At 54.4% G+C, this 26,231-nt stretch overlaps 2 protein-coding genes and 1 pseudogene across 10 annotated transcripts in view; 1 reads left to right on the top strand and 2 right to left on the bottom strand.

Moving 5' to 3' along the window:
* Positions 1-306: 306 nt before the first annotated feature.
* On the bottom strand, positions 307-679 carry LOC118543628 (proteasome assembly chaperone 4 pseudogene; annotated as a pseudogene).
* Positions 680-1,988: 1,309 nt separating this feature from the next.
* On the top strand, positions 1,989-7,373 carry ZNHIT3 (zinc finger HIT-type containing 3). Its single transcript, XM_036104772.2, has 5 exons — positions 1,989-2,154; positions 2,275-2,306; positions 4,273-4,359; positions 5,327-5,410; positions 6,838-7,373. The coding sequence occupies exons 1-5, from the start codon at positions 2,069-2,071 to the stop codon at positions 7,017-7,019; spliced, it is 471 nt and encodes a 156-aa protein (XP_035960665.1). The 5' UTR covers positions 1,989-2,068; the 3' UTR covers positions 7,020-7,373.
* The window catches only part of MYO19 (myosin XIX), a 34,617-nt gene continuing 15,638 nt past the window's right edge, over positions 7,253-26,231 (bottom strand). For 3 of the 9 annotated variants that reach the window (XM_078064052.1, XM_078064051.1, XM_078064058.1), the window contains 21 exons: positions 25,589-25,721; positions 24,831-24,900; positions 24,200-24,302; positions 23,443-23,539; positions 23,225-23,301; positions 21,991-22,176; positions 21,353-21,443; positions 20,753-20,921; positions 18,933-19,006; positions 18,117-18,238; positions 17,836-17,949; positions 17,403-17,579; positions 16,937-17,089; positions 15,786-15,893; positions 14,805-14,875; positions 12,895-12,998; positions 11,109-11,275; positions 10,845-10,974; positions 9,624-9,709; positions 8,930-9,232; positions 7,253-8,021 (listed from right to left, as the gene is read on the bottom strand). In XM_078064052.1, the coding sequence (XP_077920178.1) occupies positions 7,893-8,021; positions 8,930-9,232; positions 9,624-9,709; positions 10,845-10,974; positions 11,109-11,275; positions 12,895-12,998; positions 14,805-14,875; positions 15,786-15,893; positions 16,937-17,089; positions 17,403-17,579; positions 17,836-17,949; positions 18,117-18,238; positions 18,933-19,006; positions 20,753-20,921; positions 21,353-21,443; positions 21,991-22,176; positions 23,225-23,301; positions 23,443-23,539; positions 24,200-24,302; positions 24,831-24,900; positions 25,589-25,721 (2,664 nt within the window). In that variant the 3' untranslated portion in view covers positions 7,253-7,892. Of the gene's footprint in view, positions 8,022-8,929; positions 9,233-9,623; positions 9,710-10,844; positions 10,975-11,108; positions 11,276-11,802; positions 11,910-12,894; positions 12,999-14,804; positions 14,876-15,785; positions 15,894-16,936; positions 17,090-17,402; positions 17,580-17,835; positions 17,950-18,116; positions 18,239-18,932; positions 19,007-20,752; positions 20,922-21,352; positions 21,444-21,990; positions 22,177-23,224; positions 23,302-23,442; positions 23,540-24,199; positions 24,303-24,830; positions 24,901-25,588; positions 25,915-26,231 lie in introns of those variants that run through there. The other 6 variants (XM_078064094.1, XM_078064088.1, XM_036104757.2 and 3 more) reach the window with 4 other exon arrangements.

The raw sequence follows: 26,231 nt of genomic DNA, 5'->3' as shown, positions 1-26,231 counted from the left end.
ATCCTCAGGACAGTTTCGCAAAGCCAAAGCAGGGACGCCTGATGGCTTACGCCCACCAAGGGTGGCCCATAGAGGCTGCCAGCAGAACCCTTTTGGAGGGGCCTGAGCTTCGGGACCCCGGCCTTGAGGGACTTGGGGCCTGACATCTGCACTCATAGGGTTGGGATCTGAGTTCCAGGAGTTACAGACTCTGGGTATCAAATAACCCTTTGTAGTGCTTCGAATTACAAACTTTTTGAAAAATTCAATCCATTTCTTTACATATATATTCTACATAAGTTACAAATCCTCGCTTCTGCCACTCTGCTAGAACTTTTCCAGAAAAGCCTCCATTTCTTCCTTGATCTTGTTTTCTACCAGTAATGCGAAGTTACTGTGTTTTGAAGGTTATAGTTGTTTGTAAACACCTGTTTGTTGGTCTTCCTGGCTAAATGCTGGGCAAGGCCAGTGGAGGTCGCCATGTCAGAATTGTCTCCAAGAAGGGAGGTAGACACAGGGATGGAATCGTAGCTTTGCACATGGCCACCTCGAGGCTGTGCAGGTGTGGCGTGGCCCCCACCCACGGGAAGAGCCAGTCCATCAACTGCATGATATGGAAATGGGTGAGTTGCTCCCACAGCCTTGTGCTGAAGTTGTGCAGAGAGACGTCCTCGACCTTGGCGGCCCGCGGCCCCTTCATACCACCCAGCGAGCCCGCGGCCCTCAATCATCGAGACTCTGGCTCCGCTCAGATTACATACACTTTTACACATGGTCTTTTCTGTGCTTCTCAACAGCTCAGGAGAGCAGCCCTGCACATCCACACTAATAGGTGAGGGACCTCAGGGAGGGTAGAAGTCGCATAGCCAGGGAGGGGTTTGAGCCAAGACTGGAACAATTGCCTTGGTCCTTGCAGATTTATCCACAAAAACAATGACAATCGTGTGGAGCCCTTATAGTAGTGGGATCCTGAGGGCTGATGGGCTCAACACAAGGGAGGAGGGACTTGGGAGTGAGAATGACTTATGGCCCTAGGTGGGCACTGCGCATGTGGGGTGGGAGCCCTGGTTAGGCTGGGCAGTGCTTAGGGCTTTAAGGAGGCCCAGGCTGCTAATGAAACATGACTGTTCCTAAAGCCTGAGGTGCCACTCAAGGCCCATCACAGTTCATCTATCCAGACTCGTTAGGCCAGGACCCCCTCCTTTGGGCCAGAGCTCACTCATCTATTGCCTGACCAAGCCATCCCAGCCAGGGCTGGGACTAGGGTGAGTCAAGTAAGGAGCCTAGGGTGCAAGATTTGAAGAGGCATTCACTGTCAGGACCGTGCAAGTGCAGGCTAGCACCAGCAGGACCCTAAGACAGAGTCTCTTCTACCTCCCCTCTCCCTCCTGCCTTCACTCTAAGCTTTGAGCTCCTAGAGGGCAGAGACTGTGCCTGCTACTCCCTTGGGCCCCCCGGCGCAGCATGTGGGCCTTGCAGTGCTGTTCTGAGAACTCAATAAACATTTGTCCGTGGTCAAGCCTCAGCTTTCGTTCCTGAAAGAAAAAGAGTTTAAGCAGGGAAGAGCATGTGTGTGTCACTCAATCTAACCGATTCTGGTTTGGCCAGGGTCTGGACTTCTCATTTGCTAAATATAAGCAAATGGAATGTCGAGGGGGAGAACCCAGTGCCCTTGCAAGATTCAGAAAGTCCAAGTCAGGGGCGCCTGGGTGGCTCAGTGGGTTAAGTGGCTGCCTTCGGCTCAGGTCATGATCCCAGGGTCCTGGGATGGAGCTCCGCATGGGGCTCCCTGCTCAGCGGGAAGCCTGCTTCTCCCTCTCCCACTCCCTCTGCCTGCCACTCTCCCTAGGGACGACAGCGAGATCTAATCCGGGAAGTCAAAGCAGCTACTGGATGTGCATCGAGTGTATCGACTTTCTACTTATCAGGACTGGAGCAATGAGCAGGATCGATCCATTGCTTTTGACTGCCAGTGAGTGCTGCGCGCCGATTGGTCCGGGTTAAGGAAACGACGAAAAAAAAAGGCGTGCACGTGGGAGCCTCGGTCAGAGACTGGCGCGTCGGGTGGGAACGAGGCCGGCGAGGGACCATGGCGTCGCTCAATTGCAGCGCCGTCGTCTGCGTGATTTGCTTGGAAAAACCCAAATACCGTTGCCCCGCCTGCCGCGTGCCTTAGTGAGCGCAGGGGTTGTGGGGAAGGGGACCGGGCGGGGGCGGCGGGGGACCGGGCGGGGGCCCCGGGAGGGTCCGCACGACCTTCCGGGCTGACGCGGCTCGTGGCCTCTCTTGTTACAGCTGCTCGGTGACCTGCTTCCGGAAGCACAAAGGTAAGGCCCCGGCGTCCCCCCCGCCCCCCGAGCCGCCGCTCTCCTCGTGCGGGCAGCCCCCACGTCCCGCCGCGCTCCCTCCCGGCCTTGCCTCGCCCGATCCTGTCGGAGCCCCAGGGGGAGCCTCTGCCTGTGAATGCCTCCCCGGATTTTGAAGTCAGAAACTTCTGCTCTGCCTTTTCTCCTACAGACTGCCCTTCCCCGCCCCCCCCCCCCCCCCCTTAAAAATCGGCGACTGCTTTGGCCGTCGAAGTCAGCCCTAGCAGTTTCTTCATCTTAGTATTCTGACTCAGAAGCTGCGCTGGCTGCAGTTAAGACCATTTTCTTTAAGTGCCTGGCTAGAAACAACGAGGTGGATCTGTTTGCCTTAAGGAGTGATTAGTGCTGTTAAATCTACATTTTGACTACAATCGGGAGCCTCTTAGTCCTCAGAGACCGTTCCCCACGACCTCATGCTGAGTTGACTCTGTGGTTAAAGTCCTATTGGTTTTTTGCGTCTAGTGTGATTCTACCCGCCGCCCCCCCAGTCTCTGGCTTAGAGGTGTGTTTCAAGCTGTATTGCTCCGCCTGCTGTTTTTGTTTTTTACCCTAGTATCTCTGGAGCATTTTCAAAGGAAATTTGTCAGTTCAAGATAGAGAGGAAAGAAGTAGAACTGTTTTGGTGGAAATAGGGTTGGGGAGCCAGGTAGGTTAGCTTTGCTCTGCCTGTGCAGCCCTGGGTGGCCCCTCTAAGAACCCCTAGGGCAATCCGGGGCAATCTGGAGCTCTTCACAGTGTGGCCCTGCTGCTGCCAGGGTTTCTCCTAAAATGCACATTTGAGTAATTCACTCCCTTGTTGAAAACTCCAGCATTTTCAAAGGAAATTTGTCAGTTCAAGATAGAGAGGAAAGAAGTAGAACTGTTTTGGTGGAAATAGGGTTGGGGAGCCAGGTAGGTTAGCTTTGCTCTGCCTGTGCAGCCCTGGGTGGCCCCTCTAAGAACCCCTAGGGCAATCCGGGGCAATCTGGAGCTCTTCACAGTGTGGCCCTGCTGCTGCCAGGGTTTCTCCTAAAATGCACATTTGAGTAATTCACTCCCTTGTTGAAAACTCCAGCCTCTCTAGCAAAGGGAGGCCGTGGTTCTTAGCCTAGATATTGCTCTCCCCAGGGAGACACATTGTCACAATGTGTCTCAGTAGCTGAGGAGGGTTGGGGTCACTTCTGGCAATCGGTATTTGTGCAGATAAACATCCTTTGGTGTGTGAAACCATCTCACACTGGTAAAGACCCTTCCACCCTGAATATCACAGTGCCTTTGATGAGAGACACTGGTCTTGGGAAGAAAGGCCAACCTCCCGTGTGGCATTCTTCTCCTGCTTCCTCCACTTGCAACCCCCCAGCCACCTGCCAGGCCTGCCCCGTCAATCAGCCGCTAGTCGCGCATCACTGTGTCCTTGCATGTGACCCTATTTTTCAGGGGTCTGGTCCAGCTGTAGACCTTTCCCTCTGCCGGGAATGCTCTTTCCACCTGGCAGCACCTCCTCTTTGTCTCCCAGTCCTTTTAGGTGACATCAATCAGACTTATCCCGGGCTCTAGCTCCCAGCCATAAGGCCCAACCCCTTGAGGTGGGCCTGATGACTTTCATCTGTGTCATCCCAGTGGCACGTAGTACATGCAAATTTGGTATCTGCAACTGCTGAGAAAATAATTCGCTAATTGAAGTCAGTGTGCCACTTAATCTTGGGGAGAGCCCTGTGAGGTTAGGCGGGGTGAGGAGGATGGGGACAGACCTCAGGGTGCATGAGGCCTGCTTCCTCCACCCTCTGCCAGGCTCAGGATTGCTTGTTTTCTGGGTGCTGCCCTTTGATTGGATCCCTCAGTTCCTCTGCGTCCATCTCCATCCCCACCCACATCCCTTACCACGTACATGTTTCCCACCTAGATGCTGGCTCGGTGGGGAGGTGCATCTGATTTGTGTCTCTTTCAGAGCAGTGCAACCCTGAAACTCGTCCTACTGAGAAAAAAGTAAGGGCAGCTGTTACGGCAAAAACTATAAAGCCTGCGGAAAACAAAGGTGGGTTGCTTGACTTCAAAAAAACCACCTTGGAAGGGGTTTCAAACAGAAGCTGAAGGAGGAGACGTGGGTTGGGACAGGGAGTCAGGAACGAAGGCTTCATCTTAGCTCAGAGCACCAGGACGGGGGGCACCTGTTGTGTATTTTAGAGCAGCCTGAGGGCATTGTTAAGGACAAGAAATAAGGGGGTGAGAGGCAGCTGGCTGTGGTGTGGGGGTGAGGGGTGGACCCTGCTGGCAGGAACCTTCTCCAGTCATAGCTTCAGGTCTCCCTCCCTGGGCCTGGATGGAGCGGTCCGTTCACCTGAGCTAGGCTCAGGTGGGAGGCTGCCTTTGACCTAGCTCACCTCCCTGCTGCTGGGGGCTCCTCATGGCTTATTGTGGGAGTGGGCTGTCAGCCCATCCATCTCTACAGACTTCAGTATCCCCTGGGTGTCAGGCACCATGCCAGCGTCCGAAGGCAGCCCCTCCTGGTGCCAGCAAAGAGGTATTGAACATTCACAGCGTGGGATAGCCTATTTCTGCCCTTTGAGAAGCTTCCTTGTTGGGCTTAGGCAGTGTCAGAAATTTTTGGCCATGCTGAAAGCACAAGGTATTCATGGTAGCAGGTTTTTACAGAGCACCTAGTTTTTTGGCCCCTGACAGGGCTGGAGCCATAGTGAGGAGAGCTGGGGGGATAAGAACTGGAAAATCAGGCTCCTGGCCCAAAGACCACAGAGAAACAAGTAGAACAAGCATGTGAACATGCTAGGATGCATTTGTTAAACTCCCCAATTCTTAGCTTCACCCTCCTTCCCCAAAAAGAGGAACGTTGGTAAAGTCACAAATTCCAGAAAAGGTCATTTTTGTTTTGTCCGTACCTGCTCGCCCTGCTGCTGTCAGTCACTGGTGTGCACATCTATCTGTTGGAGTAGTCCGTCTGGCAGCTAGGTTTCTAGTCGTAATTAGTTGTGTTCTGTATTCCTCAGATGATGATGAGGACTCTGTAGCTGACTTTCTCAATAGTGATGAGGAAGAGGACAGAGTTTCTTTGCAGAATTTAAAGAATTTAGGTAAGTGTGCTGTGCTTGCTTCTTTATCAACCACTGATACATTTAATCCAACGTATAGAATGTGATTCTTTTTTTAAGTTACTAAATACAGGTGACCTTTGAACTGCACAGGAGTACGGCTCCCTTCTGTCCACCCTGCAGTTGAAAATTTGTGTATAACTTCGGACTCCCCCAGAACTTAACTACTAATAGCCTACTGTCGACCGGAAACCTTACTGGTAACGTAGTCGATTAACACACAGTCTGTCTGTTGCATGTATCATATGCTGTATTCTTACAATAAAGTAAATGAGAGAAAAGAAAACGTTAAAAAAATCACGAGAAAATACATTTACACCACTGTATTTATGGGGAAAACTCCATGTATAAGCAGACCTGTGCAGTTCAAACCTGCGTTGTTCAAGGGTCCCTGTACTTGAGTGTGGCACGCAGAGCCCTTCAGCCACATGACCCCGTAAACACTCAGGGCTTCCACACTTCCCCGCCTTCTTACAACTCCCTCGGCCTGGAATCCTATTGGTTCTGTGAGTTGGCAAAATTCTCCTCCCTCAAGCTTGGTTCAGGTTACCCTTCCTCAGCTCAGTTTTTCTTGATCTTTTGTCTTTCTCAGAAGCAAGCACTTTTCACCTTCCCATGGGGCCTTGCAATATACCACTCGTATTTTATGGTACCTTCTCTCCCCCACACCGGTCTGTAGGGCAGGGGCCTGCATTTACCCCACCTCCCCAGTGCTCTGTACGTGGTCTAGCCATTCAAGCAGACGGTAACCCCAGGAGTTGGGAGTTTTAGAGGGATGAGGATGTTCGTAATGCCCGGTGTTTCTGTAGGCCCGTGCGGTCTGGCCTTGGGGCCGTTCTGTGGCCCAAGTGATGAACGGGCCAGGGTAGTTCCTACACGTGGGAGGTTTCACTTCCGTCTCACCGTCAGGCCCACCCTGCTGCGCACCCAGTCCCACAGCAGGGAGGAGACAGAGGGCAGGTGTGAACGGTTTTGTAAACTAAAGCACCACGCAGATGTTGGCGTCTGTTCGTTGCTACTGAGCCTGCAGTGAGGGCCATGTGCTGGCTTCTGCAGCGTTCAGAGTCTTCGGTGTAACTCTCCTCATCAGGGAGAACCTTTAGGCCTGTGAAGAATAACGTGCCAACAACTTCATGTTGTTCGTTGTATTTGTGCTGGTATTTTTTCTTAACTTGAAATGGCGTAAATTTATAGAGATGCCAAGAACAAGAATGTGTGATGGCATTTAACTGGAAATCATCTGCTATGCTGACCTCCTCTTGTTTATGTGGAGCACTGGTTCCATTTTTGGGTTTAAAGGTGGAGGGGATGCGGCACCCTTGATCTGTACTACATTGGACGCATTAGCTTTTAGCTGTCTCTGTCTCTTCCCACTTGAACTCACACTGGCTTTCTTGTTCATTTTTAAGGAGAATCTGCAGCATTAAGAAGCCTGCTGCTCAACCCTCACCTTCGACAGCTGATGGTCAGCCTCGATCAGGGCGACAACAAGGCGAAGCTCATGAGAGCCTGCATGCAGGAGCCCTTGTTTGTGGAGTTTGCGGACTGCTGTTTAAGGATTGTGGAGCCATCCCAGGATGAGGATTCCTAAGATGGATTATTGTGCTGCTCCCTGGAATGTGTGCATGACTCTTAGAACCTGCCCGCACCCCCCAGGAGAAGAGCTAGCGTGGGGCCCTCAGCAAGGGTGCTGACTTCCAGGCCGGCTGGCTTAGGGTGGACCGTACAAAGGCTTTATCTCCAGCACTGTAGGCGTGGGTTTCAGGCAAGAGGAGGATACTCGAGGTGACAAACCCTTTATGGAGGGAGAATTTGACATTCTGATGGTGGTGTTTAAATGTTTTAATTTTGGTAGCGTTTAGACATCACACATGATTTGTCAAGTTTCATACCCATTTGAGTTAAAACTTGCTCACTGTTGCTAAATAAAATCAGGATATGGTGATTCTATGGTAAATGGCATTGTTTATCCTTAGTTCATAATTGCTTGAAATTACGTTAAATAAATCAACACATTAAATAGTAAGGTTTTGTTCCTTTCAAAGGAACTAAATGCAAATATCCCAGTCGCAATTTGGGGGCTACTTTCAAGCTAACTCGGCCTGTTCTGTTTGCAGGGAATTGGGGGTGCCCCACTGTAGTGATGGACTACACAGCTGAGTCGGATCTCTGAAGGTAGTAAAATGGGGGAAATCCTTTGTGGCCCTGAGGTTTCTTAGCCCTGAGTTTGCTAACCAACCCCTGATGTCTGTCAGGGCCTGAGATGTCCATGGAAGCCCCAGGCAAGTGCAGGGGCCGCGGCAGCCGTCGCTCGCTCACAGGAGCTTGGAGTCGTTGTGGGAGTAGTGCGGTGGCGTTGTGTGGATTAAATGTCTTTGGCAAAGCAGATGGCAGGAAAAAGCCTTGTAGACACAAAGGCACCAAAGGGTTGCCCAGCCAGGTGAGGCTAGAAGGTGAGAAGACCTCACCTGGGGCCCAGGCTGTCTCTCTCCAGCAGAATCTGATTAAAGCCAGTAACACTGTAGGGTGAGGGTTCAGGGCAGATGTCTGCGTATGGCAGGGGAGACTTTCTGCAGTGGAACTTGATCGAGCCCTGGGTGGGGGGGAGGGAAGAGAAAGAGACCGCTGAACCCCAGCTCCCAGGAGTGCCAGCCCTCCAGGTGCCCCCCCCCCCCCCGAGCCAATGCTAGAAATGTGGAGATGTGGACGAGCATTGGTAAGAGACCAACAGCAGGAGCAGGATTCGGTTCCTGCTCTTTGCTCATTCTAAACCAGTGGCAAATTAAAATACAACATTTCACATCCATTCGGTGTGATGGATGAGGGAGCTCTCCCCTAATAAGAGTATTACCTGCCACAGTCTTAAGACTGCTTAAAACTGGAAGAGAAAACAATCCCACTTTTGTTTATACTCTGGCTGGCCTGTGTGTTGTCATTGGGAGATCTTCTCCAGGTTACATCCTATCGTAATTCCTCTGGTATGAAAACTCAGTTTTCTTTTGACTTGTGTCACTTAAACCTGGCCGGGACCCCATGTGGTAGGTTGAGCATTAGCTAGTGGAATGTGTTGGCTGACTCTTTTCCTCCGGCGGCCCGTAATATAAAAACAGAGCTGTTGGACCGCTGATTACCTGCTTGTCATTTGCGCAGCTGGAGCAGGAGATAAACCAAGTAAGAATGTGAGGAAAATAGGATGCTAACTTCAGAATAAGCGGTCATCACAACCCAAATTTTAAAAAGTGGGACTAATTACATGGAGGTTCAGAGGAGAAGCCAGAACACTCAGAGGCAGTTTTTAAAAAGTGAAAGGGCTCTGGAAAATTCCTACTTGTAATGATGGATACCACCCAAACCAGCCAGTTGGGAGGCTCAGGCTTCTGGCTTCCCGAGCAGGGTCAGGACGGCTCTTGTCCTAGTCTCAGTCCTGCTCCCGCCGTGGACTCATGGGCTTTGGCTCCTGCCTTCTACAAGGAGGTGTGAGGGACCCAGAGCCATGCTTACCTGAGGCAGCGCTCGGATGGATGTGACACCAGCTTGTCCTTGGGCCGTCTGGACTGTGTAGCTACTGGGGCTCCCCGTGGGGAGCTGGAGGCAGGCCCAGACCACCAACTTCCTCTGAAAGCCGCGGACACCCACAGCTGCGTTGGCCAGGACCAGTCCCAGGGGCCACAGGCGGATAACCGCCGCCAGGAGGCTGGTCTGTGTCTGTGGCAGCAGGAGGGAGCCCGTGGGAAGGGGAACTTGAGACAAGTGGTTTTCTTCCACACCATCCAGTTCTTTCGAAGCAAGGAAGGCCATTCCAATCTAAAAAAAAGAGTGCCACTTTGTAGCTTTTAATGTATTAGTTCTTAATGGAAACCAAAACTATCTTTAACAAGGTAGCTTAACAAGGTGACCTGAAGGGCACCGGGCTGTTGAACAGCTGGATGCCTTCAACTAGATGGGCGCCATGTAGCCAAACTTCTTTATGCCCAGGGCACCTGTGCTTAGGTCTTACGTATGCTACTGTAAGAACAGCCTTGAGATCTAATTGATACACCATAAAATTCACCCCTTTAAAGTGTATAATTCCATGGTTTTTAGTATATGCCCAGAGGTGCTGATGCCGCCCTTTCTGCGTCCCAGGAGCCCCACCCCAGGGCCCTCGGGTACTGGCCGGCCGCTGCCCAGCCTGCCTGCGGGGTCAGATACTCACTCGCCACCTCCGCCACGCGCGCTCGATGACAGTGGCAGCTGCGTGCAGCCTCCGCACGTGTTTCCGAGCTAGCCAGGACCGGATGGCTGAGGGGTTTGCCCAGAAACAAGAAGTGAAATGTTCCTTAGAACTATGGGTAGCCTGGCCCTGCAGCCACACCCGAGCTGCTGAAGAAGCTTGGAATCGGCACCTCTTCAGGGGACGGCTAGCCCACGCCGCCCCGGGAGGGAGGGAGCGGAAGTCAGTACTGAAGTGAACTTGGCTCTGAAAGACGCCCCTCAGACCGTCAGCCTGGGACAGACGTCGTGTGGAAGGGCCGCAGGGAGCAGGCTGAAGTTGCCTACCGGCCTTACGAATTCATAAATTGGGAACTCACTGGGCACCCACGTGTTGGTAAAGGTGACACTACTGGATGGCAGACTGGCAATTTTCATTTCCTTCTGCAATTTCAGCATTTTCTGGTTCTTTTACATTCAGAAAAGGGGCTGTTCCATTCAATATTAATATGTTTGGATTCTAGAAAACTAAAAAGCTTAAAGACAGATCCAAATCCTGCTATCTCACCAATGCAGACAGTTCTTTAGTTTCCTTACTCTGTTTTTTTAGGCCCATACACACAGAAACACACCTGAGGAAAGTGGCATCACCCTTGACGTGCAGTTTGGCATCCTGGTTTGAACATCACATTGGAAGTAGTTTTCCATTAAATTTAAAATATTCTTCTAAAACACTTCCTAGCTGCTATATCATAAGGATGGTCCGTAATAGCCATGACTTTACCACTGCCAGCTATGTGGGTGGTTTCTAGTATTTTCAAAGTAAGACTGCAGGGAACATGGTTCCTATCTCTCTTCCTTTGATGAATCAAATCTTGTCAGTTTTTACCTTCTCAAACTCATTACAAGCCCTGGACCCAACACATAACGATTTGTCATAGAGGCAAAGGAAGGTGGCATAAGCCACTCTCTAGGTCTGGGAAAGGGGAATTAAAGGCAGATGTTCAGCCTCTGCTGCCTACAGAGCACCCTTATTTGTGGTGTCACCTGGTTTCCACTGAACTGAGGAGACACTGATGAGAATTCGAACCCCAGTGTACCATAGGGTCGTACCGTCAGTGTCTTGAGGCTGGGACACAGCCTTGGCATAGGGCGTCTCCAGGGAACCCGGATCACGCGGGGTCTGCACGAGGGTCCGTGGGCCCCGAGCCCATGCACCTCGTACCTGCCTGGATGAGCACGGCTGCCCGCCTCCGCCTCCCCTGCTTGCAGTACCAGTGTCGCCTCCAGCTGCCCTGGATGCGGCGGGCACACTGCTCCAGCACCTGCGCACGTCCATGTTCCAGAAGCTCCAGCTGGGAGAAGGGGCATCCGCTGAGGGCCTCAGCCTCTCCTCCCCCTGCCCTGAAGTGGTCCCAGACCCGGTCCTGCTGAGGAGAGCACGCGGCTGGCTTCGGGGAACTCCCCGCCTCCTCTCAAACCAGCTTACCGTGGAGTCCGTCATGAACACCTTGGTCCTGCCACAGTGAACTGGGGCTGCTGAGGCCTCAGCTGGGTCGCCAGGTGCAGCGGCTGCCTGAGTCAGAGCTGGAAGAGTGTGGAGGATGTCCTGGAGGAGAGGTTGTGGTGTGGCCGCCTCGGTGCATGGAGACCATTCTGTGGGATGGGAAACGGAGGTCCCATCAGCTCTTGGTCATCCACACGCTTCTGTGGACTGGAGAAACCGGTTCTGGTCTCTCCAGTACTCCACAGGCTTCTCTGCTGCTGTTCCTGCCTCTAACCACTTCCCCATCTTTTTTGGGGGGAGGCCAGAGGTGACCCCTTTACTGAGCCCCCATTCCTCAGGCCCTGGCTGTTCAGAGGAATACAGGAGTCCCCACTTGTGGCTGTGCCCTGGGCTGGCCTGCAGCCTCCATCCCCACCGGTCCCCTGGGCAAGCCGGCAAGGGCACTCGGTGCCTGCCCCCAACCTGGAAACCCAGGCTGCTAAGCCGGCGTTTGTTCCAAGGCCCCAAACGTGCGGGGGACCAAGCAGGGCAGCTGGGCCGCTCCCTCTGCCCTGGACCCCTTAACTCCCTGCCACGTATGAGAAAAGGGAGAACAATCCCCGTCCCATGGAGGCCCAGCAGGTGCCCCTGCCTGCCCTCCCGCAGTGTGCAGGGCTGGCTCCTGTAGAGGATTTACCTGAGGGCTCTGACCACCTTTTGCTGCCCAGCGCCTCTCTGGAGAAGAGGCTGCCAAAGAGGACGCCGCAGACGAGAAACCGCAAAATCGACCGGGGGCGAAGGGGGCTTTAGGCACGAGACACAGAGCAGTAGAGCAGATCATGAAGAGAGGGGAAGAAAGAAGTGGGGGAAAAGAATGAAAGGCAAGTGACAAAACTGAGCCCGAGAGAGGTGGGAAAGCAGAAGTGTCCCAGGTGGGAGCCGTGGCTGCTGGGCTGGGGTCCGGCTGGGCAGGGGCCTCGCACTCAGTCCTTGGCCCCTTCTTCCTCCACCTGTGCGGGGGGGGGCTTACCCTACATGCTGACAACCCCAAACAGGGGCCACACGCCAGACCTTTCCCTTGATGTTAGAGCTTGCCAATGGGATGACTCCAGGGACCTGGAGCTCAGGTCAGCCCTGCGGGGCTCAACACCTCCCCCAAACCTCTCTTCCCCACTGGCCGGGCACAGTCTGACCTGTTTCTTCCCAACATTGCCCACTGTGCCCACATCTCTAGCTTGACTCTGGCCAACGTAATAAGCCTCACTCCTATGGCCTCCAGAAAGCACAAGGCTGACGTCACTCCCTTCCTCCTCCGAGGTGCCTCCATCTGCCCAGAGAATAAAGCTCGGCTTCTGTGACATGGCCTATCACCCCAGTCTCACTTCCAACTGTTCTTTGCCCGTATGGGCAAGCAACACTGGCCCGGAGTTCCTCACACACAGGGTTGTCTCCTGCATGCAGCCCTCCGTTCAACTACCTGTTAGGTGGAATGCTCTTCACCTGGCCAATACCATCTGTGCTCAGACACCACTTCCTCCAGGAAGCTTTCCCTGATTCATATTCCGCAGCACTACCCACGGCACTCTGTTCCCACCTCTGCCTTTCCACTTTCCCCACTGTTTGTCGTCTTTTAGTCTGTTTTCCCGACTGAACCAAGAACCAAGAACCATGAGGGCAGGGCTGTGTTTTACTCTGCTCTGAATGCCCAGCCCCTAGCCCCAAGATGGCTCAGGATAGGTGCTCAGTCCACTGTGGCTGAACACACGACTAGCAAATGGGCCCCACTCACCTGAGCGCCCTTCAGCAGGAGGTGGGCTGTGGGGGCCAGGGGATGTGCGAGCACGGAGCCTTCTCAGCAATTCATATCGTTCCACGAAGTTCCGGTGAGGGATCCTGGAAGCCAAGGGCGGCGGAAGAAATGAAGTGACTTCATCTGTGAGCCTGGAATAGCGCTTGGGGCCAATGGGAGCTCCTCTATTTAATCTACTCAGCAGCTGCCTGACTGTGCCCACAATGAATGGATGTGGTGGTTCTGAAGGGATGACTACGGTCACTCACGGAAGCCTGTGGAGACCATTTTAAACTGGGTCTGCTCTTCCTGCCGTCTTGGTCTACCCAAACAAAGCTGCTCGCTCCTCTTGTAGGGGATTTGCGACCTGCCTCCTTCGGGCTTGATGCAGCGAATGTAGTGGGGCGTAGTGCTATGCAGAGATTGTGCTCTTCCAGAAAGCAAGAAGGGGCTTGCAGGCTTCTCCCCAGTTGGATGGCTCCTGCCGCGTACGTGGTCAGCCACATCTGTGCCTTCTGACCCCACAGCCTCCCTTGCTTCCTCCTGATTTCTCTGCTCCCCTTCACTGCAACACTTAAACAGCTGGTGACACCTTGTATCTATCTATACCTCCTCCTCCTGAGTCTGGCTTCTGTCCCCAACACTGTTCCCGTGTGGCTCTTGCTGCAGCCATCAGCAGACACCACGCCACCAAATCCAGTGGGCAGTGCTCTGACTGGCTGACGGGAGGTGCCCGGCTGACCCCCTTGACCCCCGTGAGCCTGGCTTCCTCCTTCACCCACGACTCCTGCCAAGTTGCCGTTGTTGGTTTCTCGTCCCCTACCCTAAGTGTGAATGCTCCTCAGGGAACGGCTTCAGAGTGCTTCTCTCTCCCCACCGTGATTTCCTCCTTGCTCCTGATGTTACAACCCACTGAGGACAGATCCTCATGCGCCCTCCAGTTCCCAAAGCTCTGGGCCCCGAGCTTGTCTTATAGCCACTGCAAACCTGACGAGGTCACGTTCCTGACTCTCCTCCCATCCCACCTCCAGCCTGTGCCTTCCCCAGACATCCTATCTCAGGGAACTGTCCCCTGATGCATCCATTAGCCTCCGATGGAAGCCTGGAAGTTTCCTGTGTGAGCTGGAAGCTGACTGCTCCCCTGCCCACACCCCATGGTCAGCCAACCCCCAGTCCTGTTTCTATCGCAAGCCATACTCCAATTTCACCCATTTTGCTCCATTTTTCACAGCTGCCCCCCTCATCTGGGTCACCATCTTGCCTGTGTACCGGCAACAGCCTTCTCACACATCTCCCTTCTCTCCTGCCCCTACGTCCAGCCTCCACACAGCCGCCACAGAACATGAATGGGAGCACAGCACTCTCCTCACAACGTCCAGTGGCTTCCAGGCCCTATGGACAACTTGCCAAGTCCTCGTGGGACCCATGCGGCCCCTCTCCCCCAGGTCCCTACGCTCCCATCACTTGGGCATCTTAGTTCCTAAGCTGGGAGCTTTGTGCTTCCTGTTTCCTCCGTTCCCAGAGGCCTGAGCTGCTTAGAGGGCCCCTCCCTGACCAGCCCCAAGATCCTCTTCCCCCATTAGTCTCCCAGCAGCATTTTTTGTTTCCTTCCTACACTGATCAACTTTATACTTCTTGTACGTGTACCCATAGGAACGTATGCCCCAAGAGGCAGAGGCTCACCTTCCTTATTCACTGATACTAGAAACTGCTTGGAACAAAACAGTACACAGAAAGTGCATGGATAAACAAACGAGTGAAGCCTCTCGAGTTGCAGGTTGACCTCTGCAGACCTGCTTCTTTCTCTTCACCTCCACCTCCTACTCTGGGCTGGGCAGCTCTTGTCACGCCTGAGTCCCAAGCTCCACCCCAGCACCGGCCCCGCCCCATGCAGCGCTCGGCCCACTCACCGGACGGGGAAGCCAGCAGCACTGATGTGGATGGTCTCCACGAGGCCACAGGCCTCCAGCTGACTCAGGACCTGCAAGGGTGGGAGACAGGCTGGGCACCTGCGGCCAGAAATACCACTCCTGCCCTCTCTCTGAGGCTTTACTGTGGCCTTGGTCCGTATGAACCTGCAGCCTGTCCAGAGGCGTGGCTGATGGGGGTCTACTCCTTGGGACCTCAAGAAAATCTCCCTGCTAAAAAGGGTCCTGGTGGCCCCAGGTCCCCTTATCTGATGCCTGGCTTCTAATGCAGCTGAGGCAGGTGCTGGTCCTGCTTTTCTCTCGCTCCTCCAGGCAGTGCAGAGGTCCTGCCTCACCATGCAGCCCAACCCCATTTGTTTCCTATTTATTTTCTATTTTGTGGGCGACAGAGTAAATCATAGCTGAGAGGGAGGAGAGGCTATATTGTAAAGATTCTTCGGGACTTGAGTGGAGAGGTCCTGGCCTTAAACCCCCAGGCCAGTTGACTATGGGACACTCTCCAGCACTGTGCAGCACTCAGACCTCATCCCCATCTCAGAGCCCCGTACCCTGAACAAAGGGCAGCTGCTGGCCACCGACTGTTTTTGTGCGACTCAGAAAACACTCGACCTCCGGTCAGAAATGGCTGCAGTGTGCAGGACTGTAAGGCGACGCAGGCTTTCAGCGAATCACAAAAGCCACCCATCCCTCGGGGCAGCTTCGGTCTCATCAGGGCACGTGATGGGCGAACAGAGTGTCCGATGCAGTGCAGCCTTCCTGGCTAGCTCACTGTGCTGTGCACAGACCACAAAACCGTACGTGACCGTGCTGCCAAAGCAGGGGACACAAGACGCCCTCGTGTGAGACTCAGCCCGAGAGACGCGCTCTGGGCACTCCATTTGGAGCCTAAGTTCTGCCTTTCGGCCCTTCAGGGCCTTGGCCAAATGGAGCTCCCCACAAAGCAGCTCTGGCCCCGTGAATTACCTCCTCCTGGAGAAAGGTGTGCGCCTGGCCCTGGCTGTTGGGCTTGATGCAGCGAATGTAGTGGGGCGTAGTGCTATGCAGAACCTGCAGAAGCTGCTCCAGGGAGGCCTGCAGGGAGGGGAGACTGCGGGGTCAGGCAGACTGGGGCTGCCTGCGTGCATCAGCTGGGCCGTGGTTAGTGACTGCCTCAAACACCTGAGGCGGTCCTCACAGCCCTGAGGCGGGGATGCTCCTGGGCCCTGGGATGATTATGGGAGGTGCTCACTGAGTCCAAGCACCCTCCTGGCCTGACCTCCCACTGCTCCTCACCCCTGCCTCCTGGGGCCTTCCTGACCTGCGATCCTGCACCTGGTTGGTCTCTGCTGCCCTCCCCCCACCCTCACTGGTGCAGTCTTTCTGGAAGAGCACAATCTCGGAAGCCAAAGCCATTCATTCAGGCAACAGCTGTTCTCATTAAGCCCATCCTGTGTGCCAGGGGAGCTGTGCTGGGGCAATGACAAGGTCAGTCTGCGGCTCAGAGCCCAGGGTCTGACGGGCTACATAGATATGGGGTGGGCCCCCTCAGTGGCGTGTCTGAGGCTAGGCAGGAAAGTGCCAACAAAATCTGGGCTCCACAAGGTGCTTCCTCTAGGAGGTGATCAGGCTGAGGTTTGAAGAAGGAGAAGGAATCAACTTAGGACAAAGGGTATAGAGGGTGGGAGTGTGGGGGGAGGGGCAGGGGCATCCCAGGAAGGTGGAGCAGAATGTGCAAGGGCTCAGAGATGGCAGAAAGCAAAAGGTGCTAGAGAAGGTGACAAATCTGCTAGCCAAGGACAGCTGGAGCAGGAAGCTGGAGAACTGGGAAGGGATGGGGGCACAGAGGTTCGCGTTAACTATTGCTCTTCTGTGACCGCCCTATCGGCAGTGGGTGAGAGGCCCTCACTGTGCCACCCACAAGCCCCTAGGCTTCCAATCATGTCAATTATACGTCTCTTTGTCAGTTTCCTGTCTCGGTCTTCCCCATGAGACTACCAACTCCGTGTGGACTGGGACCACGCTACTTGACTCGTCAACACTCCCTGGCACACAGTACCAATCCTGGAAGGTGCTGGGTAAATATCTGAGATTGGTGAATGAACCAAGGACATCATATCAACACCCCCCCGACACACCTTGAACTTGGACACCACAGTCAACACAGGGGCTCTGCTCTGGCCAGAGGGCTCCTCCTGGGCCTTCTCTTCGGGGTCAGCAGGAAACAGCACCTTGAGTAGGGGGTCCTGGGATTGCTGTAGGAGCCTGGTCAGCTCAGGTGGGACAGGGTCCTATTGGAAAAGGACAAGGGCAGCAGGTAAGGGCACGTGGAGTGCTACCCAGGGCTGTCTACAGGTGTGCCAGTCCTGCTCACCAGGGCCCCAGAAGATGGCTTCTATGGGAGCCCCACTGTGACAGGAGTCATTTCTGGGCAGCTCATGCCTGATTATCAGGGACCTCAGGCAGGCCCAAGAGGTGACTTTGGACTCTGGGAGGATGTTCAGGAGAGAGAGAGTGCATGACTGGAAACTTCCATGTATGTGCAGCAATGACTCAACAACCTCATTTCACACCAGCCCCCACAAGCCATGGCCCAGCCCTCACCTTGTTCTTCTCCACCAGGCCTGCAGTGTGGTACTGCACAGGCCCCGCGTAATGTACCACGATGAAGCTGGGCTCCCGGCTGAGCTTGTTGTGGCCCAGGCAGGGGCTGCCTGCCAGCGCACTCTCGATGCGTGTCTGGAGCTGGGCTGCACTGCTTGGCCGATTAAGGCGGCATTCCTGCATGGGATGGGATGGGCAGTCAGCCAAACACGAGACGGGCTCACCACAACCCTCATGGTCCCCACACCCTGTGGCCCCCCAACAGCAGAGTTGTCACACAGTGGCTCTCAGAGGGAAGTTAACGTAGGGATTAGCAAGCCCATTTGGCAGATGGGAAGACAGAGGCACAGGGTGGGTACAGTATAGTCTCCAAGGCCCCAAAAAGGCCCCAGAAAGGCCCAACTCTGATGCTCAGCATACTAGCTGACCCCACCTCATTTATGAGGGAGCAGATGCTGATGGGGCTCCCCTCGAGGAGATCCAAGCAGGGCTGGTTGTCCTGGTAGTTGACAAATGACCACTCCAGACCCTCGACTGCATATTCCTCCTAGGGGACAAAGGTGGGGGTTGGGTGGCAGGAGAAGGCAACTGTGATCTGAGGCCCAGATGGCTCATCCACGGCTGGCCTCAATACCACAGCATATTCCAGAATGACATCAAAGAAGGAACTAAAGGCTCCTGGTAAGATCCTGGAAGAAGCATTCTACCCCTCACCTGTTGAGCCCTTAGGTAGTGAGCCACAAAGTGCTGTTGCAGCTTCTCATTGGCGTAGTTGATGCACAACTGTTCCAGGCTGTTGTTGGGAAAGGACTCAAATCCGTACACATCCAGCAGGCCTGAGAGGATGGGGAAGAGCCCATGGGGCCGCTGCAGGGGCGGGGGGCAGTTGGGGGGACTACAGGAGCCCGGGGCGAAACCTCATGCTTGGCAGCCTAGAGATGAAGTTAAATGAGCATGACACCCGGCAGTGGGCACAGCATACACCCCGCCTTGGGGAGGGGCCCATCTCCACTTCATGGCCCCTCAGAATTCAGAGCAGGAAAGAAGGCTGAATGAGGTTTGAGGGGCGGCCTAGAGAACATTTTCTGTGTCCAATCCAGTTTGGAGGGCCTCGATCTCACCAGCCCAGCTGGTATCTAGAATTCCACTGTCCCTTGAGCAAACTTCACATCTCTGAGCTTGACTTCCTCCCCTGACTATCCCACCCCAGTTCCAACCATGTTACCGTGTCCCCCAAACCCCCTCTAATCTAGCTATTTTGCCTCTCCCCCCACTGCTCTCCTGAGGCCGGACCTGGGTCTCAGGAGAGAGGAGGGGCCCTCACAGACAAGGCACCATCTGAGTCTGCCTAGAGAGCTACAGACGGGTCAGACATGGGCACCGAGAGCACAGAGCTGTCTTGCCCAGACGTTGATGGATGAGGAGACGGGGGTGCAGAGAAGGGAAAAGAGAGAGCTGTGTGGAGTCGCACAGTGGACTCTACTGTTCTTTTTCTGAAGGAGTGCTCCCAGAAAGGTGAGTCCCTGCTACCTATGAAAGTGGTCCAGGAGTCAGGGTCTGCACAGATGCTGCTATTGATCACGGATACCAGCCAGTCAAACAGCCTGTTGGGGTGGGGGTGGAGGGAGAGAGGACTCTGGTGAGAGGTCAGGTGAGCCTGAGGGGTGGCAAGACTGCTCCTCTAGCCAGGGTGCCACACTCTGAAGGGCCTGTATCCCAAGCCTGACAGGCCAGAGGGTCAAACCCTCTCCTCCAGTTCTCTGGCCCATCCTGTCTTGCCCTACCACGAATGCAGTCTATGGTCATGCCTGTTCCTAGGCACACATAAACCTGGCCTGTCCTGCCAGCACGCTGAACACAGGACAACGAGACCTTGGGGCTAGACAGGGAGTGGGTCTCCATCAGTCACTTGGCCAGACACCCAGCTGGTGTCTTGACTAGAAAGGAAGGGGCCGATGGGTAGGCCTGCATGAGGCTTACAAAGAACCAAGTTCATTAGACTCCCCTGCAAAACTAGACCTGTGGTGCCTAGAGCTCAAGATCCTGCCACATCCCCCCAACTCGATCCTGCACAAGTGGGCCCCGAGTCACCTGAGGTCAAGTGGCATCCTGCACTCTGGACCATCCCCCACTCCACCCCCAGAAGATGAGGCGGTCACGGTCCTGGGGACACGTTCAGCACGATGTACGGTACTATTAAGGAGTCTCTTTCTTACAGTTTTTCTTAAAGTGACTGCTCTGCAACTTACTGCAATCCAGTCACTGGTTTCTGTTTTTGCCACAGGGGCTTCAAGTACCCGTCTGAGGTACTAAACACAAGTGACCTGGTGATACAGTGACCCGACATTTATCCTGTATGAAATGTTCTATTTCACACAGGCTCACTCTGTGGTCATCATATTTATCTTATTTGCTCATTTTGCAGTTACTTGACACAAAGGCTTTAGAAGACTTTGGCCTGAAATCAGCTTCGGCGCAGTGGGAACAAAGTCTCTTGCTGAACTGGGGTCAGTCTGAGCCCAGCTGCCTTGGGCCATCTTCATCTTAGTAGTGCATCTCAGGCTCTTAGACTCTTCAGGAAGTTCATGAAAGCAGAGGGACCCTCTCTCCCCAGTGCCCAAGTTCCCATAAGCACATGCATACGCACATGTATGTGTTCTGTCCCATAGCTGTGCAGGATTCCGGGCCCCTTGATACCTTTACTTGGTACCCTGAAGGTTCTCAGAACCCAGGGTGAGAAATCACCCTTAACCACATGGCCAGAGTCCACGTGGAGATGCCCAAATAACCGACCAGGGAAAGGCCAGGACCCCCACCTTCACCACGTTCTGGGCTTGCGCTTGCTGCACACTATGTCATGCGAGACTGTGGGCCACACTGCTGGCTCTACCGTCTTATCAGTCTCCCCAGGTAACATGAAAACATGAAGTGCGAGGGCACATGGAGACAGAGGAGCCGATTCACCCATAAGTCTAAACCTGGAACTGAGTGGGCCCCAGATCGCCTTGGCAGCCTGCTCTGCCAGTGGAGAGCCAGGCAGGCTTTCCTCACCCACTGCCAAGGGCAAGGCAGGCTCCTGTGCTTTAATAATGAGCTGAATCTAGCCCACACTGTGGCAACTTCCCCACGCAGAGGACTCTGGAATTAAGGTCAAAGGCCTTGCTCAGGAAAAATCCAGGAGCTACTCCCTGCTGTCCCCAAGGGTCTGGGAAGGGTCTGGGAAGCAGGGAGAAGAATGTGTCTGCTTTATCTGGAAGCCTCCACTGTGGGCCTGGGCCTACTGCCTGATGGTGTCTGGTCCAACTCCAGACGGGAAAACCTGGAAGGAGGGCAGGGCCCCGAGTGCTCACCGTGCGTAGACTAGTTTGGCCACACAGTCTCTGCGGATGTCGCACTCGGCTCGGGAGCAGGGCTTCCGGAACACCTGCTGCCTGCCTGCCCTGATGGTTCTGATCCGCAGTGTCTCCAGCAGTGGGGCTTCTGGAAGCTGTAGCAGCGAGGCTGACGTCCTGATAGAGCCTGAGAAGGACAAATCCCCTCCATGCAGACGGCCGTCTTCACAAGACAATGTGATGTCATCACAGTGGAACCATGGTGCCCCACGTGGACGGAATAAACTCTGGTTCAGGTGCAGGAGGCTTGCCCGAGGCAAAGGCAGGACTTGAACTCAGGCCTTCTCTGTCCCAGTCCACACTGCCCCACGTGGGACAGATCACGTCATAAACCCTCTGACTTTTTTCTCATCTGTAGAACAGGGCCGCTGCTGTCTGCCTCCCCAGAGATGGGGGTGAGCAGGAACATCATGGTTTCACTGAGGGCATCGCCTTCCACATTCCAACCTCCCCGCCCCCCCCCATCCCACCCATGTTGGCCCTTTTGCAGACAGGGCGGGCCCTGCTCCCTGGCGGTGTGACCGAAGCCTGAGCCCCAGGCCCCCGCCCTGTCCTCACACTTGGCATCGCCCATCAGCTGGCAGGGCTGAGCTTCGTCCTCAGAGTCGGCGAAGCGGATGTTGCCGAGGTGCAGCAGTCCGGCCAGGACCTGAGTGGGCAAGGGGACATGGTGTGAGCTCTTTCTCCAGGGCTGGAGCCTCGCCCAGGAAGGGCCCGTCTCCTGCTGACAGAGTCCCAGTACCAGGATCATTAAGACAAGCTCCTAACTGATGCCCCCTGACTACGAGCCCCTGCCAGGCACAATTCTGTTTGAGTTACATGCATCAACTCGTTTAATCTTTTCAACGATCACTAAGGAATGTGCTGTGATGATGCCCATGACAGACAGGGGTGACAAAGGGAGAAGTTCAGTCGTAAGTCTACAGGGCACCTGGCTGGCTCAGTGGAGTGTGTGACTCTCAATCTCAGGGTTGTGAGTTCGAGTCACACGCCGGGTGTAGAGATTACTTAAATAAATAAAATCTTCAAATCACAAGCCTGCAGGCCACAGACTTGGTAAAAGACAAAGGGAGGATGAGAACCCAGGCAGTCTGACTTGAGGTGCCTCCCAGGGCAGCCAGTGGGGCTCCCACGTCACCCGTCTGTCCCTGTGCCTTCCCTTCTCTAGAAGCAGACTATGAGACCACTCCTATTACCTGTGGGCCAGGCTCACTTCTGCGTGGCCAGTGGGGCTTTGGCCCTGGCTCCCTCTGGCCTTCTCTCAGCACTGGGGCTCTGACAGCTCGGCCTGGGGTAGAATCTGGGATTTTGGTCTCTGCACATTGGGCTCGATGTCCCAGGCCACACTGTACAGTGGATCCACATGGATGGGTCCCCACAGGCTACAGAGAAGAGACTCAAGTCCAGCAACTTGGAAACCCTCAGACCCTTATTGGGAGAGCAAGGCCTCTCCCACCATCCCCGTCTGGTCCCAGGCCGGAGGTCTCCACATGCTACCAGTGTTCAGGCCACAACCTACCTTGGGAGAAGACTGCCATACCCAATGGGCAGAGGGTCATGATACTGCAAGGCCAGAACCCTGGGGTTGTCCACTTGCCCTGGGTTTGTCCCCATGTGCTGTCCCTCTGGCCAAGCTCTGGCCTGATGTGCGTATGCTGGCCATGATCCCCTCCCTGCCTGAGCAGCCCCCATCTAGAGGTAGAGGTCACTGTCCACTGCACTGCCACCTCCCTGCAGAGGCTTCCCTGTGGCTGCTGCCAGCCTATCCTGTATCCCCGCCCCCTGCTCTGGTGGGTGTGGGGGTGATGGGGAGGGCGGCAGTCAGCTCCGTCAGCAGACAGAAGGGAGAAGGGAGGCCACTAGTGGGATGATGGGGGCCCAGCTCACCTGGGTCAGCACTCCATCTGAGAGGAGGGAAAAGTGGGAAGTCGGAATTACTACGTCTGGTACAAACTGTCACTTATTGATGTCCGACCCGGGGAGGTCACTTTACCTCTCTAGTTTTCTCAAGCATAAAAATGGGAAAAATCTCCACACACACAGGACTGTTGAAAAAACCAAGTGGACTAAGAAGTATGAATGTGATTTTAAAGTCTGAATATACTAGACGAACCTGTGATAGCATTACTTCTCTATTCTGTACTCTGATCACTGCAGTAATAACTGACCTGGGCCCCGCGCCCCCCCCCACCCCCCCAGCCCACTGTTAGGTTTTATAGCACAGCACTGCACACTCAATCACTGTCCTTTATGCCCTGTCCTCCCCGATGCCCTGTCCGGGCTCAGCGGCTCAGAGGGTAGGTGACTCCTTAGAGACTGCACAGTGGGGCTTAAAGTCCTAGATCTTCAGAGTTCAGAGAAGGGACGTATGAAAGGGGCTTCCCATCCATCACCTCTGCCCAACACAAGAGCTGTGCCTTTTCTTCTAACCTGAAAGATGTTGTTCTGAGTGGGGGTGTCGATACCCAAATGAAGCATGGCCTCTCTGGTCACCTCGAAACAATCCTCTGAAAAGGAATCCAAGTCACAGCCCAGGGTCAGGACCAGAGGTCAGCAGGGACATCGAGGGGTGAAGAAGGCAGGCCCTGCGCAGAGGGTGAGTGGGTACTGACGGGCCAGCCCAGGGTGCTGGACAAGGCTCCCCCTACCTTCCAAGGTCCTGTCCGGGTTGGGCAGCCAAGAGAAGGCTGCTCCCTCAGGGAGGTGCCATTGAAGCCTCTCGTCCGTGCTGGCTCCTTTACAGATCTGTGGGAAGGGGGTGGGCAGGTGGCCGAGGTGAGGGTGTGAGGAAGCCCAGGCCTGCATAAGCCTGGGGTTGCCATGAGAGGAGAAATGCTTTGATATCACAAGGTTGAGAGGTCCCTGCACAGAGCCCAGGGCAGGCCCAGAGGCAAAAGCCTTAGCAACAGTTCTGAATGTCTCTAACCTGACGCAAGAAAAGCCCGCTGAGGGGGCCTGTGGTCTGATGAGGAAAGCACAACTCCTGTCTGGGGAGCCCCAGGTCCCATCCGAGCAGGCAGACATACTATCCAGGCTCTGGGGGACCCCAAGTCTGATTTATAGGAGACACATCAGACACAGCTCTAGGGAAGCCCTCAGTCTGTTGGAAACAGTTGCCATTGTAAGAGTCCTCGGTCTGATGAGGGGGACCCAGTCCCAGTCCCAAGGACCTTTTGGTCTGATAGAGAAAGCAAATGCATCTCCATGTCAAAACCATCCTGGGAGCTAAGGTCCAGCATGAGGCAGAGGAGTTGCACAAAGTCTGCAGGAGTAAGTGGCCGCCTCACGGAAAGCGGTGGGCAGGGCAGGCCTGGAGCATGGGAGTGGGGCGGAGAAGAGGGTTTGGAGGCTCAGACCCATCTCCACCCTACATCTGGGCAGCTGTGGGCCCAGCTTGACACAAACCTGGTAGAAGATGTGGAAGTTCCTCTCACTGGATGCCTGACAGGCCACTCGAGTTTTCTCCAGGAGGTACGTCTGGACTGCAGCTCCGGTCATCTGCTGGGCCCTGGGCACAAGCAGGTAGCCATTTATTAAGGACTTACCATCTGCCAGAATGCAACCTAGCCACTCCCCCCAAAGCTCTTCCACTTAGTCAAAGTGGGTCTTGAGGACTAGGGACCACTCAGGTCCTTGGGTGGTCTGGAACATTCCCCTGTGACCAGCTCAGGTGGACAGGGCCAAGCCCTCTATATACCATTTTGTCCCATCTCAAGGCAGGAACGGAAGCCCCAGCTTCAAGCTCAGGGGTGCAGTCCAGAGAGGTGGTAGTTTAACTAGAAGCCCCGAACCAGGATAGAAGCCAGGAGGAACTCACAGGCCATAACAAGCACACCGCCTCAGGGTCTCTAAGGCTGGAGTAGCTAGAATTCTCCAGGTTCAAAGATCACCCCCAGGTTCATTTATCCCACAAACATTACATGCCAGGAGGAGCAGGGTTCTGCCCATAGGAGTAGCCCAGGCTGGAAACCGCCCCAGCCACATTCAGCCTCCGCATCCCCATCCTCCCATCAGCCAGAGTGGCAGTGGCCATTACCTGTTCAGCTGGAGCTGGATGAACTTCCCAAAGCGACTGCTGTTGTTATTCCTCAGGGTGCACGCATTCCCTAGAGATCACACCGAGGTTTATAACACTCCCCCATGCTGACCAGGTCCTTGTGGGCCAAGGTGGGGGCACGTCTCGATCCTCAAGTCACCTAACAGCCCCTTCGTGGGTTTCCATGAAACAGGGGACAGGACTAGGGAATGGGCACTCGCGCTTTATCAAATGTTTCCGGAGGGTTAGAACTTCTTGGCAATGAATTGGAATAAGCAAGTCTAGGTGGTCAGGGACTGTCTTCTTTGAAGGGAAAGGACCAAAACCAACAAGCTGTCACTATTGAGTTAGACAACATCTAGGTACAACAGACCTATCTCCACCCCGCATCTGGGCAGCTGTGGGCCCAGCCGGACACATCTAGGCTCGAGTCCCAACATGGGACACTCACTGGTGAGCATTCTTAGACAAGTCCCTTTCTTCTCTGAACCCTCAGGAAACCATATGTAAGAACAGGATTTGAACTAGGTGAGCCATGAGGTCCTCTCCAGCACACTGTTATATCTGCCTAGGCCAGAGGATGGGGTGACTCTAATGGAAGGAGCCCAAGGGCACCTGGGAGGTTGAGGGTCCAAGGCAGTGAGGCTCTCATCCTCCAACTCCCAGAGACGGGCTCAAAGCACCACCCCTCTCCCTGGGTGGTGGCAAATCCCAGAGGAAACAGAATTGAGGTACTGTGCAGAGGACACCAAGCTCACCAAAAGCTTCCATGACAGGGTTGGAGTTCAAGATTCGCTGCTCAATCCTCTCTGCAATCCTGTGGCTCTCCCAGGATGTGGGTGAGGCGGCCACCACAGCATAGAATTTCATCAGGCAGCGGGACGTCCAAGTCTGCGGCAGAAACAGCCCTGTGGGAGCTGTGTTCACGTTCCCTCCCTCTGTACCTCAGGATGCAGGGCCCACCAGAGTCCTCTTCTCCACCAGGCACATTGCTGACCGAATGGGGGAATGTTGAATTCAACTGTGTCCTTTACAGTGAAATGGGGGGTTGCTCCCTTCTGCTGCTCCTAGTTCCAGAGGACACCTTTAAGAAATGAAGGAAGGAGGGATAGAGAAGGGACAACCCACCTTGACCTGGGCAGGCTACTCAGTGTCTCTGAGGGCTCACAGCTAATACTGACTACTCTGTGGCAGGTGCTGAGCTAATAAGGATGCTTTCTGTGCATCTTCTTACTAAACCTATTGATGCACGTGCCAGGACATACCTGTTTTTAAAATGAAACTGAGGCAAATAAAGATACTTAATTTTATTGAAGATCACACATATAGTAAATGACAGAGTTCTGATTTACACCCAGGCAATCTAATTAGAAAATTCCCAACTTGTTTTTAATCAGCTGA

This window comes from Halichoerus grypus, chromosome 2 (genome assembly GCF_964656455.1).
Source record: "Halichoerus grypus chromosome 2, mHalGry1.hap1.1, whole genome shotgun sequence".
NCBI lineage: Eukaryota > Metazoa > Chordata > Mammalia > Carnivora > Phocidae > Halichoerus > Halichoerus grypus.
This window is presented reverse-complemented; position numbering and strand designations above follow the sequence as displayed.

Excerpts from the sequence above, each read along its gene's own strand:
- ZNHIT3 (XM_036104772.2), top strand. The coding sequence starts at position 2,069 with ATGGCGTCGCTCAATTGCAGCGCCGTCGTCTGCGTGATTTGCTTGGAA. Across the intron at positions 4,360-5,326 it reads AAAGCCTGCGGAAAACAAAG|ATGATGATGAGGACTCTGTA; the intron begins GTGGGTTGCTTG and ends TGTATTCCTCAG. Across the intron at positions 5,411-6,837 it reads GCAGAATTTAAAGAATTTAG|GAGAATCTGCAGCATTAAGA; the intron begins GTAAGTGTGCTG and ends TTCATTTTTAAG.